At 38.4% G+C, this 17652-nt stretch overlaps 2 protein-coding genes across 2 annotated transcripts; one reads left to right on the top strand and one right to left on the bottom strand.

The window, feature by feature from the left end:
* Positions 1-3334: 3334 nt before the first annotated feature.
* LOC124132837 (vesicle transport through interaction with t-SNAREs homolog 1A-like) lies at positions 3335-12853 on the bottom strand. The gene is made up of 8 exons (XM_046496981.2): positions 12742-12853; positions 9425-9483; positions 9139-9249; positions 8068-8142; positions 7005-7089; positions 6361-6431; positions 6058-6119; positions 3335-3669 (listed from the first exon to the last, which is right to left on the bottom strand). Exons 1-8 carry the CDS (start codon positions 12836-12838, stop codon positions 3573-3575), a joined length of 657 nt encoding a protein of 218 aa, XP_046352937.1. The 5' UTR covers positions 12839-12853; the 3' UTR covers positions 3335-3572.
* Positions 12854-13071: 218 nt separating this feature from the next.
* On the top strand, positions 13072-17456 carry LOC124132848 (60S ribosomal protein L34-like). The gene is made up of 6 exons (XM_046496992.2): positions 13072-13123; positions 14081-14145; positions 15665-15678; positions 16531-16610; positions 16819-16922; positions 17344-17456. The coding sequence occupies exons 2-6, from the start codon at positions 14081-14083 to the stop codon at positions 17420-17422; spliced, it is 342 nt and encodes a 113-aa protein (XP_046352948.1). The 5' UTR covers positions 13072-13123; the 3' UTR covers positions 17423-17456.
* Positions 17457-17652: the final 196 nt, after the last annotated feature.

A 17652-nucleotide genomic window follows, 5' to 3' on the forward strand; every position in this document is an offset into this window, starting at 1 on the left:
CATTTTTACCGTCCTACACTTACAACAACACACAAGTCTTCACACAACATAAAACATGGCTCTGCTACTGCTGTTGTAAATACAGAAGTGCAACTGAACAAAATATTCCCACGAACAAATGGCAGCAGTCTCCTCAAGATATACCTGACATCAAGGGGTCTTTAAAATCATTTGCTATCTAATAATCATAATGTACTAAAAAGTTATATGGACAAAATGAAAATATTGCAAACCTTTCATTTTTGCATTATGTTTTTACATTTAATTCCATATTGGTGATACTTTGGGTGGGTGATTTGATAAAAAATGCAACATAAAAACAACCTATAAACATGATCAAGTGAGTGTTAGTAAGTGAGTTGGGTTAAACGCCGCTTTTAACAGTATTCCAGTTATATCACGGCGTGTCAGCTTAATGTGGGAGGAAAGCCCGAAGTGATGCAGGTCTCAGACGTTTACCACTTCGGTGAAACCCACGAGCACGGGTATGGTGCTGACAAACCTAGAAACATAATCGGGGCAAACCTGGATTCTAACCCACAATCATAGATTTCTGGAGTGCCCAAGGGACGCAACCCCAGACAGCTAATCGCGGCGCCTTAGACGACTGGGCTACCCGTGCCCCCAAACATGATCAATAAATATTAATCATATCTTTCCCTGTAGTTTTATGCTGTATTAAGGTCAAAGCTAATAACAAACACTCACAGTGCAGTTTTGACAAACTCTTGTACAGTACAACACTTCTACCTTTGTGCTTGTGCATATTGTTAGCTAAAATATCCCGCCTACCATAACGTGTGCACGTCTTTTATAACTTCCGTCCAATCATGTTCCCTTGTTGTATATCTTTATAATATTTCAATAAAGTCCCCATAGAACCACAGTTTTGATTGAATGTATTATTCACCCATACATAAACTGCCACATGTGGTATATCTGTTACATACACAAGTCTAATGTGACCTACATCACTCCCATGATGTTTTATGCGTTCATTGTCCCCCACACACATTTATACAGTAACTTAAATGAAGTTAATTTCGTCAAGTGAACTAAATCAGGATTGTGTGAAAATACATGTCTGGAATTATTAGGAAATAGTCTGATGCATATGTACGCAAAACGTGTATCTGAAGCGACTTTGTTTGAGAAAAATGGTATAAGGTGAGTTGGGATGAGGTTTAAAGCCGCTTTGAACAGTATTCCAGTTATATCACTGCATGTCAGCTTGATGTGGGAGGAAAGCCCGAAGTCATCCAGGTGTTAGACGTTTACCACTTCTGTGAAACCAACTAAGGGTGTGGTACTGACAAACCTGGAAACATAATCGAGGCAAATCTTGGACTCGAAGCAACAATCATGTGTCTCCATACTGTTTGTTTGTTGTTTAACTCAGCAATATTACAGCTATATGACGGCGGTCTGTAAGCAATGGAGTCTGAACCAGACAATCCAGTGATTTACATCATGAACATCGCTCCACACAGTTGGGATATGATGACATGCATCAACCAAGTCAGCTAGCCTGACCAACGGATCCCATTAGTCGACTCTTACGACAAGCATTACTCCATACACATGACATGGTACCATCCAGATAACAGTGTAACTGTATGTATCAGTACAGTCAACAGCATTGCTTCTGAATAAACATGTCTGTATGTCTCTTAAAGCTGTACATTAAATAATCTTGACACCTCCTGCAGTTCATATTGCACATTTCCGTCACTGCGCAGTTACCATGGTTACTGACTGATACACTATCAAACAGCTTACAGTATTGTTAAAAAAGATGACTGCTTCATTTACTAAAAAGCCAAAAGGTTTAGTAGCTCACCTAAACTACTGAATATGATCTGCATAAGACTGAAAGATTCAGTGACAGTATAGGCTAGTACACTGGCAGCATCCAAACTAAGGTAATATGTATGCTGACATCTATACACATATACTACCTATCATATGTAGTTAAACGGAAGATAAAAAGTTTCAACTATTTAACTGCTTCATTCGATTGGTTAATGTTTAATGCTTAAAAACTTTCTGCGGCAATGTTTCACGACATCATTGAGATTACCCAAGCATTCTTTCAAAGTTTAAAACAGACACTGGCAATTTTCTAATAATTATTATATTTATATACTTATCATATCTCACAAATTTCCAGTTTCCAGCTTCTAAAAAAATTTCCACCTCAACACATCCCAGCATCACCATGGTCACCTCCCAAACAAATGGGTCTCGCACGTAATCCTGTACATAGCAGCTACACAACCTGATCACATGCCTCCGTGGTGACGTGTTTGATCATTAGAGAATACACTGTGTTTGGGGTTTTTCTCTCAACAAATCCCCTTACTTAGTGCAGCTGTTTTTACACCATGCTGAGGGGAATGGGAAAGAAGAAGGGGAAAGTGTGAGAAAACTTTAAAAATTTAGATTTGGCACACATCACTTCCTTACTGCATATCAAATTAAGCATTAATTTGTTTCTAACACATGCTGATATAGATGACTTGTGAAAAATGAAAACACTATCATGCAAGAAGATTGACATGCAGAAACACTATTGTAGGGGCACACCATCTTCCTGAGGCAAGAGTGTCCACTAGCCTTTTGATCGAGGTCTTGTTTCCACCCTTGCCACATCAAGCCCACTTTCCTTCCTTGGAATAATGCACATATCGATAGTACCAATCAGAGAATGATTCACAAAATCAACATCCACGACTGGTACACCTTCATATGAAAGTGGTCGTCAGCATCTTTGTGAAGTAATACGAGATAAGAACAGCGATCTGATTGGATATCGCGTTTTCATTACAAGGAGCACGACTCGTGATCTACGCGAGGTGGCGCAAGGGTCGAGCCAAGAAAAGTGGCCTTGATGTGGCCTTGATGTGGCCAAGAGTAGAAACTAGGCTTTGATATAGGCTAGTGGACACGCTTGCCTCGGGGAGATTGGGGCACACATGCACAATTCTAACACAGAACACTTTTTAGTTTCTGAGATGTCATAAGTGTAAACATGGGAGGGATGGTGGATAACAGACAATGTGCAAGGACAGAAATTCACATGAACGTTATGTTCAGGTGAGCTTAAAAATGCCCCAGATGATGATAGTTAAATAAAGATTTTCTCAAACAGGAAACTTCAATGGAGCAACAGTAAAATCCAATGGAGAGACTGAGTGAATTTCGGGGAACATCTAGCACATGTCAGTATGGACAGAGATAACTCAGCATCAGCTGATGCTCAATCCTAGCTGTTAATGTTTTATGTTTGAACCTTATTACATACCGCGGTGTGTAAAGAATTAACAAGACATGAAATGATACATATTTTTGAAAAGACTAAATAATGACTGCACAGATCGGAAACATTACTCGGAATAATGCAAGAGACTTGTAAAGACGATTGACATAAAGATAAACAGTCAGATATTGAATAAAATTTTCTTCTCTGCTGTTCCACCCAGTTTCAAGTTCCTGTTCCATGTGGGAAACTGGGGGCTCCTTAATCAGCTTGCCTGAAGGAATGTAGGAGGATGAGGATGCCGAGATCAGTATCATGAGTGTCTTCGCACAGTGAAATATATAGCAACGCTTATCACAATCACCAACAACAGTCCGATGCCTATCAGCAGAATCCGATTCTGTATGATCCTGTAAAACACAATAGACATTTTATGTAAAAAAGTACATGACAAAAGAACAAAATATATGTTCAGTTAAATTTGAAGCTGAGGGTAATTAGGCTTTGAAAATATAACCAGCTGCCTCTTAGATGATATGTGACTTTTTCTAAGAAATGGGCAGATGTGTGTCAGAAGTGTAATTATTAATCTAAAAGCAGAAACAAAAGGCTCCCCTGCAGGAAACCTTTCACAGTTTAAGATTGATTTGTATCCAATAGTCTCAAATACAAGGCTTGCAACACTGAATAAAACATTTGAAGCAAATGTTTTTAGTTTAGGCTAAAAAAATAAAAGTCTTGGTTCTCAGGACCCCCCCGCATCATCATAAAGTCTGAGGCACGTTTTGTTTAATTTCCATTTTCAACAACAACAAAATCCTAATACTTAAAAACAATGCAAAATATAACATAGTTACTTCCCTTTAAATGTGCACTGCTTTACTGCGCATCTCGCATAATGGTGGCAATAGGAGTTGTATGCTTTTTTTCTAGTGATAAAAGGGAGGCCCTTTCCCAGGTTGATGGTACACAACTGTATATTTGGTGACATACTAGTTTGAACAAGGAAAATAAAAAAAAAAAACACTGCCCGTCCGCACTATATCTTTAAAAGTCGTTGCCTGAGAAAAATTATTTTTATCTTTTAAGCCTTAGGCACCATAATATGGTGTTGAAAAAGAGTATTCAAATTATCTGACCCTTTTATTTGTAGAGCAATGCATTATTAAGGGGAGATATTACAGCAGAAGAATTATCTCCCCTTGAGCATGTTGAGCTAAAAATGTACTCCTCGTGTCATACATTGATAATACACTATTAAAAAAAAGTAGGGGATATTTCATTTTGCGATCATACTTGTAACAAATGCAAATGAATACGAGACAAAGTAGTATAGATCCTTACAGAGGAAACATTTCCAGTGAAATTCGGCCCCAAAACACAACAATGGCAACCCCAGGATCTGCATGTGATGCTAGTCATGATCATGGGGGTTGAACACAAGATTTGCACGACTTTGAATTTGAAGGTTATACCCACTGTGGAAGGAAATTTGAAGGTGGAAACATCAGTTTCATTGTTTTGGAACTCAGTTACCAAACGGGTGACATGCACCGACTTACACAAAATGAAAGGTTACGTGCCCTTGGCATGCTACAGGTTGGCACAACACAGACCGTTGTGGAACGGACGATGAACGTTTCAGTCTGTCATAAGCAGATTATAGTCCAGATATTGTGCTACACATTCTGTTACTGATAGACGACGCTCGGGTCGACCAAGGGCGACAACTCATGCACAGGATCGATTTATCCGTACTTTAGCCTTGAGAAATCGTGTCATAACGGCTAATCAGATTAGAGCTCGACTACAAGCAGACACTGGTGTGATGGTGAGTGCCCAGACGATCAGAAATCGACTGCAAAGAGGTCATTTACACGCCCGACGTCCTCGCGTCATTCCATGTTTGAGAGATCATCACATTAGGGCAAGACGCCGTTGGTGTCGGGATCGTCAACACTGGGATAATCGACGTTGGAACAATGTAATGTTTTCAGATGAGTCGAGGTTCACTGTGGACTTTCTGGACATACGTAGGAGGGTGTGGCGTCGACGAAACGAACGTTTCCATGATGTTAACGTCATTAGACATGCTCAATTTGGGGGTGGATCTGTAGTGGTGTGGGGAGGCATCACTGCTGCTTGAAAACGGACTTACATGTTGTTGCCGGACGTGTCACAGGCCAGCACTACCGGGACAACATCTTGGCAGCCCATGTTGTGCCGTTTGCACGTCGTCATGGCCGCCGTTTCATCTTCCAGGATGACAATGCAAGATGTCACAGGGCCAGGATTGTTACAGATTACCTCCAACAGCAGCATATCACCACATTACCATGGCCAGCGCTGAGTCCGGACCTGTCCCCCATCGAGCATGTCTGGGACATGCTTGGACAGCAGTTACGTCAACGTCAACAACGTCCTACCACTGTCCAAGAACTTGGTGCTGCGTTGCAACAGGAGTGGAATAACCGTGACCAAAATTACTTGGGACGCCTCGTAAGGAGTATGCCACGTCGTATCCATGCCTGTCTAGCCAACAGAGGGGGTTTTACCCGTTATTGACTTTGCTTTCATGTCATGGCAACTTTGCTGTTTGACCCTGGGTTTGGTTTTGCCCTTAGTATGGAAAATCTGTGCCTCAGCGGCAGTACCAAAGGTGTGGAATAAATTGACACATGTTCCCTTAATGTCTTTTCGGCATTTGTTTCCTCTTTGGATTCACAATTTCCGTGTCATAAATCTTGCAAATCCAATATGCCCTACTTTTTTTAAATAGTATACAAGAATAAGCATACCTTCGCATCATCCCAGACAGTACACGGGAACTCTTCCCCAGTGTTGTGTTCATCTCCTCGAGCTGCAAGATAACACTCATCAAGTCAATCATGTCCACAGGATCACTTCATTAGCTCCCTTGTCATGGGACAGCAGTTTTAAACGCATTTCCCAAAAAGCTACTGGTTTGTTGAAATGACCAGTAGTTGTATTACACTAAATTAAATCAGACACAAAAGGAATTGTCCATTTTATTCTATTTATCATGTGGTTTGAACTATGTACTCAAAGAACTACTTCAAAATAATGAGTCAAATTTATACCCTATTTCGTGATTTTTGTATTGTCTGCCTCTGACCATGCAAGTCCTCCATAATTTGTGCCCCAATTTGTTCTGAAACAGAAAATATGACACTGTCACATTAAATCATATCTCTTAAAACACACTCATCTGCCCTATGTTCATGATCCCCACGGTTCTTTAGAAAATAATCCCTAGGGTTAGACAACAGTGAGATAAACTAATATCAGGCCAGGTGATAATCCTCTAAACAAGCACAGGGAAAAATTTGGGCACTCACATAGACCCGTGAAGATCCAGGGTAGAAAAGCTCTTTAGCAACCCATGCTTGCCATAAAAGGACACTATGCTTGTCGTAAGAGGTGACTAACTAGATTGGGTGGTCAGGTTTGCTGACTTGGTTGATGCATGTCATCATATTCCAATAGCGAGGATCGATGCTCATGATGTCAATCACTGGATTGTCTGGTCCAGACTTGATTATTTACAGACCGCTGTCATATAGCATGAATATTGCTGAATGAGGCATTAAACAACAAACAAACAACAACAGCCCCACTGTAGTGCTGGCTTCAATTATTACACGATAGTCGCCCTCCCCTTGTATGAGTGGGTGAGTGAATGAGGGTTTCAGGGCCGCGCTCATCAGATGAAAACATGACTGACCTGTTTCCACAGCCGCTCTGTATCCATGGTCCAGTCTGCGCGATGTCCGGTCCAGCCTCTCTGTGTTGTCCAACAGTCTTGCTCTCTGGAAATACACAATAAAATAATGCATTAACATTTACATAGCAAATGCCCAAACTTGCCTGTACACTGTTTGACAAAAACAGGTTCATTTGTGTTGCCTTGATAAGTAAAATCTAGTTTGCAAAGTCAGTGATTGAGATCACTTTGTTTTCTGTATATACACTGTCAGTTCCCACACAGTGAGTGAGTGAGTGAGTGAGTGAGTTGGGTTTAACGCCGCTTTTAACAGTATTCCAGTTATATCAAGGCGTGTCAGCTTAATGTGGGAGGAAAGCCCGAAGTGATGCAGGTCTCAGACGTTTACCACTTCGGTGAAACCCACGAGCACGGGTATGGTGCTGACAAACCTAGAAACATAATCGGGGCGAACCGTGATTCGAACCCACAATCATAGGTTTCTGGCGTGCCCAAGGGACGCAACTCTGCACAGCGAATCGCGGCGCCTTAGACGACTGGGCCACCCGTGCCCCCTGTTCCCACACAGATTCATGTGTCTGTCATTTAGTTGACTGACAACAAATATGTATGCCTCACTGTCATTGGTACTCAAGTTGATTAGGTCGGAGAGATGAATTGGGTATGATAACGTGTCTTGGAATAAAATCTTGACAAGAAAATTTAGAAAAATAATAGGTCTTCACCAACCCATGCTTACCATAAAAGGACACTATGCGACTAACAGGATCGGGTGGTCAGTCTCGCTGACTTGGCTGACGTATGTCATGGCATCCCAATTACGAGGACCAATGCTCATGATGTCAGTCACTGGATTGTCTGGTCCAGACACGATTATTTACAGACCGCCATCATATAGCTGGAATATTGCTGAGTGTGGCGTTAAACAACAAACAAACAAACAAACAAACAAACAAAAGCTAAACAATGTATGTGTGTAAGTTTGAACCGCTCTTCCAAATCCGCGCCATACTTCACATTTGTTTGAAGCGCAGGATGTTTGACAAAAATCTAACTAACATACCTGATCCTCTGAGTCGTGGGTATCATCACCTAGCAACTCGTCTCGATTGGCATCAATGCCAAGTTTAGCCTTTTTCTGGAACAAAATCATAACTGACCTTTATTCTCATTTTATTAGAATCCCTGTCAACAAATATTCTTATTTATACATCACATGATCTATACATGGAACACATAACATTTATCATGTTTACACATAATAATTACATTAACTCACAATTATTTAGAATACATATTCATTGCTAAGGATACATTTTATTAACTGTCTGGAATCCATGAATCTGTCACTGGTGTATCCCACAAAGTACAGTCTGATATGCAGGAGTCTCATAACTTGCATTAACATGCGGTTTTTTTAGTGTGTGAGAACTGGTTAACGCCAAAGTGGGGACAGCAAGGATAGGCTTGACACATTGTGCCCAAATGGGAGATCGAAGCTGGGTCTTAAGCACGACAAGCACATGTCTGAATCACAAGACTACTCCACCCCCCCGTCATCAGTGCTTTGATGTGAGGTGAAATGCAGTTTATTATCAAGATTATTGCACTTATCATGCCATGCATGTGTGAGGTAAGAACCCAGAGCTCCAGATAACTTTTTGAGCAAATGGGTTTTTACTGCAGGGTTTCTATTCTAATTGGGTTATTACATTTTTCATAAGGTTACCAATATTTTTTCACTCATCTATTCATCACTTAATTGTTTTTTTCACAAAATAAGTGAAAATTTTAAGATCTAGAAAAAGAAATAATGATTTAGATGTATATAACTGTTCGAAATATATAGGCTTGGCTCGGAAAGTAAATTAGGCATGCTGAAAAAGCTTCATTGTTTATTTATGCATACTGTTTTTATACATTTGAGTTTTTCATTTCATGCATGTGTCTCTGTACGCTAGTTAATTGAAAGTAATTGGGTTTTGAATATCTTGGGGGTGGGGGGTGGGGTGGGGGTGGTGGTGTGTATTTTACGCAAATACGCTGCTTATCTGTAGCTGTGACCCAGTTGGCTATTACTCCAGATGTCCAAGGTTGCATAATACATTTTCTCCAGAAGTGTTTTTGTCCATACCATATCTTTTTGCAGCTTTAACAGTTCCGTCTTATAGCTCTTGACACGTGTGGAGTATTTCTGTCTCTCTCGAGGATCTTGCTCCTTTACTTCCAATTCCATTTGTTCCAACTGCAAATGAAATCAAAGCAGACATTTGTTATTTACTTTTGTATATAAACAACTGGAGTCCTTAATAATGCAGTCATCAACCATGATCACAATATATTATATTTCCACACTAGACCTTTGTCAAATGTATCATTACTGATCCATAAATTGCAAGACAACACCAACAGAATCTTACCAGTTCCGAAGCTTCATCGAAGAGCTTCTCTGCTTGTCGCACATGTGACTGCTTTTCAGCTACAAATTGAAACATTCATAGCATGAGACAAGGACAATAAAAAAGAAAGGCAATTGTTTCTCTGTTACACTGTTTCTTGGTTTACATTTATTGAAAAATCCTAGTTGGAAGAAGAAAAACTGAAGACATTTCCTAGGCTTAAAAAAATAAAAGAATTGCTTCTCAGGCAATGGCTTTTGAAAATATAGTGTGGGCGGGCGGTGTTTTTTAGGTTGTTGTTCAAACTAGTATGGAACCAAATAAACAGCTGTTTGACCAAATAAACTGTTGTGTACAATCAACCTGGGAAAGGGCCTCCCTACATAAATGTATTCCTTGATGAGTAAAATATGGGACAGTATTTGACTACCGCCGGACTTGGAATATGTTTTTGTTCTTTTAAAAATGGAAAATAAAGGAAACGTGTGACGAACTTTATGAAGATGCGGGCGGCGCCTGAGAACAAAGACTATTCCTTTTTCTAGCCTTATTTGTTTTGTTCTTCAAAAGGATTAACTGAACATATGCTGTAGTTGAAGTAACATTACCATATTCATGATATTACTGAATAATCATTTTCGGGGTGGACACACTTTAAAGGGAAACAACACGTCAACTCTCAGTCGTCTATCCGGCGCCGTTTTAATTAGCCAGATGCCAATAGCGTCAGTGACCCAACAAGCTTGTCTTCGGTCCATTGATCAGGCAACTGGACAACTGGACAACGACCCTTATTTTTCAGTAAATTTGCATTCAATACTACTGCCTTCTAGTCATCCATGTTTCATGGCATAATCCAACACCTGTGAATCTGTCGTCCTTCACTTAATGCTCAGTTAATATAGAATACTAAACGAGCTCCCGCGTAATACCAATTTTATGAAACGAGTGAATAGTTGTGGTATCTAACGAGCGAAAGCGAGTTAGATACCACAACTATTCACGAGTTTCATAAAATTGGTTTTACACGGGAGCGAGTTTAGTATTTTATTTATTACTTGCCATTTATAACGTTTTTAGAATTATACTGTTGAGTATGAACAGGCTGACACCTACACGATCCATGGCATAGTACAATTGAGTTTAACAGAATAATACTTCAAACACGTCAAAAGTTGAAACGTATGAATTTAATACCATACAACGGTCCACCTTTAGAATTCAGGCGTCCGTTCCACAAAATTATCGTAGGGCTTATCGCAACTCACATACTTTAACTTAGACTAACGACTGTCGTTCGCTACAATACGATCTCCTTGTGGAATGGGCCTTGCACCTCAAAGTGTATACAACACGTCACAATACCCGATGACGTAATTTGTGGAATTTTGTTGCAAGATCCATCGGCGAAACAATGCCATGTGACGTCAGCCTAGCAACAAGGTTGCTGGGGTAATCGAGTGTGCATAAGCTCCTCTCAGTGATCTATCATCTCCACACGCAATGTCGTTGAATAAGCCAAGGGATGTTGAGAGTTTTCAATATTTGTTCGTGAAACGTGTTCAGAGAGTACATAAGCACGCGTTTTGGTATTACACAATGTGTAATACAGCTGTATGTTTATTAAACGGGTGATCTCTTCACGGGCAAGTAATAAATGACTTTATTACATGCATAATTACTGGCAGAACTACTCAGGTTACCTGATAAAGACTATGCAATATAAGTCAATAATGTTCACCCCTGCCTCTGAGGGTTGGAAGGATATATAGCAATCAGTGGTTCGCATTTCGCATTTCTTGTGTCTGGGGTAATTATTTAATCTAAGATTGGGTTATAAAATCGGTCTGATGTTGTGAATGTAAAAAATGTTAGGTAATGTGCATGTGACAGCATAGCAAGAGAGGAATGGTCAGTTGAGTTGCTAAAAACATTGATCAAAGGTTTAACCGAAAATATTTTGATTGATTAATAATTGTTATCTTGCATGGTGGATTTGTCAGAAGTAAGTGTTCATAAATGTAGGGTTTACTAAAGCAGGAAGAATACACCCATATCTGGGCGTGAAGTGCCTATGTATATTGTTCAAAGGATAAGCCGATAATATGTTGATCGATTTCTCACTGTTATCTAACCATTGCTAACCCTTGGGATTGTTTTTAAAGAACTGTGGGGATCATGAACATAGTTGTCATGTGTGCTATCGCAGCTGACCAATGAGACATAACACCTATGTGAAACACCTGAACAAACAGTTTCTTTGAACAAAAGTTTCTTTGTACAGCTTCAGATGTATGGGGTAATGTTCCTTTGTGTGGATATTGACGGATACATTCCTCGAACAAGGTAACTGCCTGATATCATACATATTACTTTTGTCGGTTGTAATACGATCTTTGCATTTTATTTTCATTCATTAGATGTAGCAAGAACGGTAACTGATCAATTGTTCCACACGTCATAAAAATATCTGGCAATAATTATCGGATGTTCCAAAGTGAAATGCTTATGGTTATTATTATCTAGTTGCAACTAAAATAATTAACTCTATATTGGAATATATTATTTCTGATAAATTTTTAACTGTGCATAGTATGATGTTGACCAAAAGCTTCACCCTTTCAAGTCGTGCATTAATCAACAACAAAAACATGTCAGTTTGGCTGCAGCTGTTCATTGTATAACCTTTCTTATGATATACAGCTTCTCATTCTTCAATCCTCTCATAGGTTCGTTTTGTCGCTTTGAGAATAGCGCCAAACACAAGTCAAACCTGTCTAAATTAAAGTTCATAATAAGCAAATTCTGAATCTGCGAAGAGAAAGCTAATCCATATTTCAATATTTCAAAGTTGGAGTGTCTTTTCCCTTTAAAGTATTATCACACCTAACTGCTTAACATTGAATAAATATGTTTCAACAAGTTCAATCACAGCCAGGATAGCAAATATTAGACCTCAGGCAGTAGACAGACATGTTATCACTGGGTAGTAAATATTTCAGATCATGCATTGCATCCCTGTCTGGAGAGTGTCCACTATCTGCTAATGGTCGTTATCATTTCTAATAGAAGTAATATTTGTTTACCCATCTACATTTTTCTTATGACAGTCTCAATGTAGGATTCTAAATGGTTATATTTTCACGGTAATCACGAACGAATTTTATTGCATCAAATCATAGTTTAGCATCCAGTTCTGACAGTAAATTGGCACAAACCGGCGTCAAGAAAAGACATCAAAATCAAACGTCATTCGCTCAGATCGGAGTCACAGGTTTTTTTCGCAGAAACAGTGAATACATATTTATGTCACAAAACCCCATAAGCTTGAAACATACCTCCATGGTGACAGGCTATCTGACCGACATGAAATGTAATGTCGGCTGTCACCGTAGAATATTGTTGTTCATAAGACTCCAACAAGCTGGTGGCCATGTTTGTAAATGAGGCAGTAATGTGCGTCTTCCCATACAACTAGTTGTATATGTACTTAGTGGTAATTGTTAACTTACCAATGATAATAGAATACAATCAATGCTAAGAACCAATTTAATAAATTAAGTATATTTGCTCAAAAATGTATATCATACAAAACAATTATAGACAATAAAACTGCGTATATGTTACTCATCATATTGTATGAACGTTTGTTGTGCATGACAGTATTTAGTAATTCTACTTCCTGTCTGTCTCTCTCTTTCCGGTTTCACAAAAACCAAGGTAGATGCATAAACGACATGCTAGTTAAAATCTATCTCCATCTCTATCATTTCATCACATAGTGCCGAATTCAAACAGAAAATGTATTCTTCCGTAGTCAAACAAACGATGTAAATTGTTATTGTAATAAAATATGTAATTTGTAATCAGATAATGACACTTCTGAAACATCGATGTAGAGAAGTTTGCACATGAAAACATGTACCTAACGATGTAAACATTTACACTGAAGTAGAGTCATGCTTTGCTAACATTTTGGCATTGGAGCTTTTGTTATAATTTCATGTTAAAAATGTATCTTCAGCCCATATATTGGTGGGGAAAACCATAGATCTTGTGATTACTGCACCGAAAGGAGTATTAAACTTGATTGCGTGGAGCCCTATCAAAATATATCTCGTACCCTCACAAGTAATATGCCATATATTTCAGTTAGAAAGCTGCATGTAGTACAGTTTATTATCTTCTTGCCCTGTCATTGTGGAAAAGAAATCTACTTCTGATAAAAAGTGTGCAATATAACCAAGTATGAGACGAAAACAATTCCCCATCTCCTATTATTATTTATATATTGGTACCGTTTTGTATTTGGTTTTGTCTTGATAGAAGAGCTTTGAATATGCACACGTTTTGATTGATCTGTTCATGTCAATCATCATTTTGGGAAAGATTTTGCCTGTATCCCCCTCCAAAACTTATATATGCCAACTGATGTTTTGCTAAAGGGCTACAGGTTGAATATTTTGGGGGGCTGCAGCATATATTGGAGGTTTAGAAGTTTGGGGGTGTCATTATTATATGTTTCATACCGTGTCCAATGCATTGCCTCTCAATCCTTTTCATTATATATATTATTGAGTTGGGGGATATGGGCAGAAGACTTACCAAAAGTTGTAAAATATTCTTGTTTGGTTATCTCAATTCCCGATACATCTTATTCATTTTTTTCTTTGACAGATGGCGCAGAGATTAACATTCAGACGCCGTCTTTCATACAACACAAACTCCAACCGCAGAAAAGTGTGAGTTTCTTTGTTATTTGATTAACATCATGCTCATAATCATGATAATCAGGCTTGGCATATTGGCACATAAATCGTGTTGCAATATATCTCAATACGGAGAGAGATATTGCATATGAATTGGGGACCAAATTTTATATAAATATAATGTACTGTTCAAATGGTACTTCTTCATTTGATAAACCAGACTTCAGATTGTGAGATTGGTAGTATGCATAAACAAGACCTATTATGTCATCAGTATGGAATGTTAATGTAAATGGTGTGAAGCCTGTTCGGTTAAGATAGGAACTCAGTCGTCCATGCTAATGCCTGGAGATAGTAGTTATCTAATTTATATATTAATTCCTGTGTGACTGTATTGGAAAATATCAATTCACACGGGTTGTATTGCAATACATATATGGCTGACGGCCGCATTGCAATATACCAGTTACATTGCACAACCCTACTCATAATGGCTGTGTATTTTACCTTTTGAAACATCTGTGTGCAGTGAAAGTGAATATAACTGTGGCACACGATACATATAGGCCTGTAGTGCGAAACATGATACAAAATACATATTTTTGCTTTCTCAACGGAAGAATAACCCTATCTTGCTCTCTGAGTTTTGTGCTGTTAATACACTTGACCATGTTGACGTCTCAGAAGGGATTGAAAATCTTTTGTCAGTTGCAATTACCATTGACTGCTGAAGTCAAACATGTGTGCCCTGTATGTCATATTATTAATAATGGTATACCCAAGCTATTATTTTAACCTGAATTAAATGAAAATGTATTATCAAACTGGAGTCAGTTGGTCTAAAGCGTAGACCTTATCCCAAGGACTGGTAGAATTTCAAACTCTTTAGCCTTTAATTTATCAGTAATGTCACAATGGTCACTATTCAATCTAGCATTTCAGGTTAATGTGCAGCCTTAGAAGTACAATTTGTTTATAACTAGTCCAGAGAAATAGTGTAAACTTTATTTCACTAGTCCTCACAGTTTGCAGCTAGCCCTGATTCAACAAACTACCAGTAGATCATTTACAATTCACACATTAGAAATATTTTCTGACTGCTGCAGAAGACATATCGACTCCAGACTTGACTTACATGTATGATTCAAGTCCTATTGATGCTTGTTGTGAAAGGTGACTATGCTTGTCATAAGCGGCGGCTAACAGTATCAGGTGGTCAGGCTCATTTTTTTGGTTGATCTATGTCATCTTAATCCATTTACATAGATGAATGCTCATGATGTCATTCACTGGGTTGACCGGTTCAGACTCAATTATTTACATACCACCATCATATGGCTGCAATATTGCTGAGTGCGACGTTAAACAACAAACAAACAAAACAAAGCATCCTATTGTACAAGACCACAATGCTAGGTACTTTCGACAAAACTTCATTGTCTAAAAGTCGGTTCAGTTTGTCTTATGAATTCATTACTCTGTTCATGTGATCCATTTCTAACAATTGTGTTTGGTTTATTTTCATTTCCTGCAACTTATCCTGAATTAACAGCTCCAAGACTCCAGGTTAGTTCAGAATCTTTTAAGTCTTTATGTATAAATAATTTGTTTACTTATCAAAACATTTTCATTTCCCATATATATTTGCATCATGAAGTTAATAGATGTGTTATATAAGCTGATGAACTCAGCCTAGTGTCATATAGACCGAAACAATGATGTCCATAGGATTACATTTAATTTTTAAAATCGAATTGTTTACCTTATCATACTTTTGGGTACGGGTCTTTAACGAGTGTTGGGTCAGCAGGGTTCGATTTAGCTATATTAAACATTCACCAGTGCAGCCTATTATTGAAAAATGCAACCTAATATTTATGTCTACCTTCCTTACATGTTTGTCTTGCTCTCATGGGCCTGACGTCATCAAATTGTGGGTACTTTAAGATAATGTACACATTTTCATATACTATCTGTATTAAAAAATCATGTCACAGTCATCCGAGACCTGAGAATTTATATATTAAGACCATTTTATGCTTCTGTGTTTCAACTTGGTAAATTTATGGGACCAGGGTCCAAACTGGTTTTGTTTGGAAGCATTAGAAATTGGCACTAGTGCTATAGTCCTTGCCAAAGTGCCCAATTGTTAAGGTATCACAAGGACTAGTACTAGTAGAATTTTGCTATATGTTATCATCATAAGGACTAGTGGACTAAAACAGTTTCTATCGCTTTTTAGTGCAACTAGGTTTTGATATCATACACCTGGTGCAAATTAAATCAAGTTCCTTAAATCAAGCCCCGGTCAGTTATAAATGGTTTTTTAAATGTCATCACCTTTTTTACAAAATGAAAACAGAATTTGAGGTTCTCTACACTAGTATACAAATTGCACTGTATTTTGTCTATTTCCAGGTGGTAAGCTTGTATACTTGTACCAGAAGAAACTCGGCACCCGTGCTAAATGTGGTGATTGCAAGCAGAAACTACAGGGTGTAAGTATTTGTTGCTAAAGATCAGCACAGTTAACTACTTGTGCATGAACCTTTAATTCATTGACTATAACCTGGTATAATTTCAAGATGCCCTTTTGTTCTCAGTAATCATGTGAAATCACAAATTTTTCAAACAGTTGTCTGTGTGAAGCCGCCTTTATTAGTTGTTGTTTTTTTTATCTGTTTACTGATTGCAATGATGTTTTAGGTGACTGCTGCCCGCCCCCTCCAACTGTCGGCCATGTCCAAAAGACTGAAGACCGTTACAAGGACGTACGGAGGATCTAGGTGCCACAGATGTGTCAGGGAGAGGTGACATTATTTATTATTTATTTGAATGTAGTTACATTAGGTTCTGTGCACTTTGAGGAAATTTCCATGATGGTGGCAGTGTTTGTTGGTATGTTGTTTAATGCTGCTCTCAGCAATATTCCTTGACTGAAAAACATGGAAAACGCATAATAAGCTTTAATTTCGAAAGCGGGAAAGATGTGTTGTTTTGCTCAAGTTCATCCCTGAACACATGGAATGACATTGAAACGTGTATGATGATGTTGTATATGTTATCTCATTCTAAAAAAAAAGATTCCAGAACAAAATTTGATTTTTGTGATCATTTTGCCAAAGATTTAAAAAAAATCAAATGTTTACAAAATGCTTTAGTATACATAAAATTGAAATGAAAGTCTTGCCATGGTTACATTATAACATCAAGGTGTACCTTATTTTACAGGATAGTAAGAGCTTTCCTCATTGAAGAACAGAAGATTGTTGTTCGTGTTCTCAAAGCACAGGAAGCTGCCAAGAAATAGATTGTACCTCCCTGAAAATAAATGTAAAAAAATCCTTGTAGATTGTTCAGTTATTTTTTATACACATGACCTGCGACACGTTGTAGTGGTTGGTTGAATGGAATTTGAGGCTGGGACATTTGGATGAGCCTGCACACGTTGCAGTGGCTGGTTGTTGAAGGGAATGTGAGAGCTGTGACATTTGGATAAGCCTACACACGTTGCAGTGGCTGGTTGTTGAAGGGAATGTG

This window comes from Haliotis rufescens, unplaced genomic scaffold, assembly GCF_023055435.1.
Source record: "Haliotis rufescens isolate VD_foot unplaced genomic scaffold, xgHalRufe1.0.p SCAF_20, whole genome shotgun sequence".
Classification (NCBI taxonomy): Eukaryota; Metazoa; Mollusca; class Gastropoda; order Lepetellida; family Haliotidae; genus Haliotis; species Haliotis rufescens.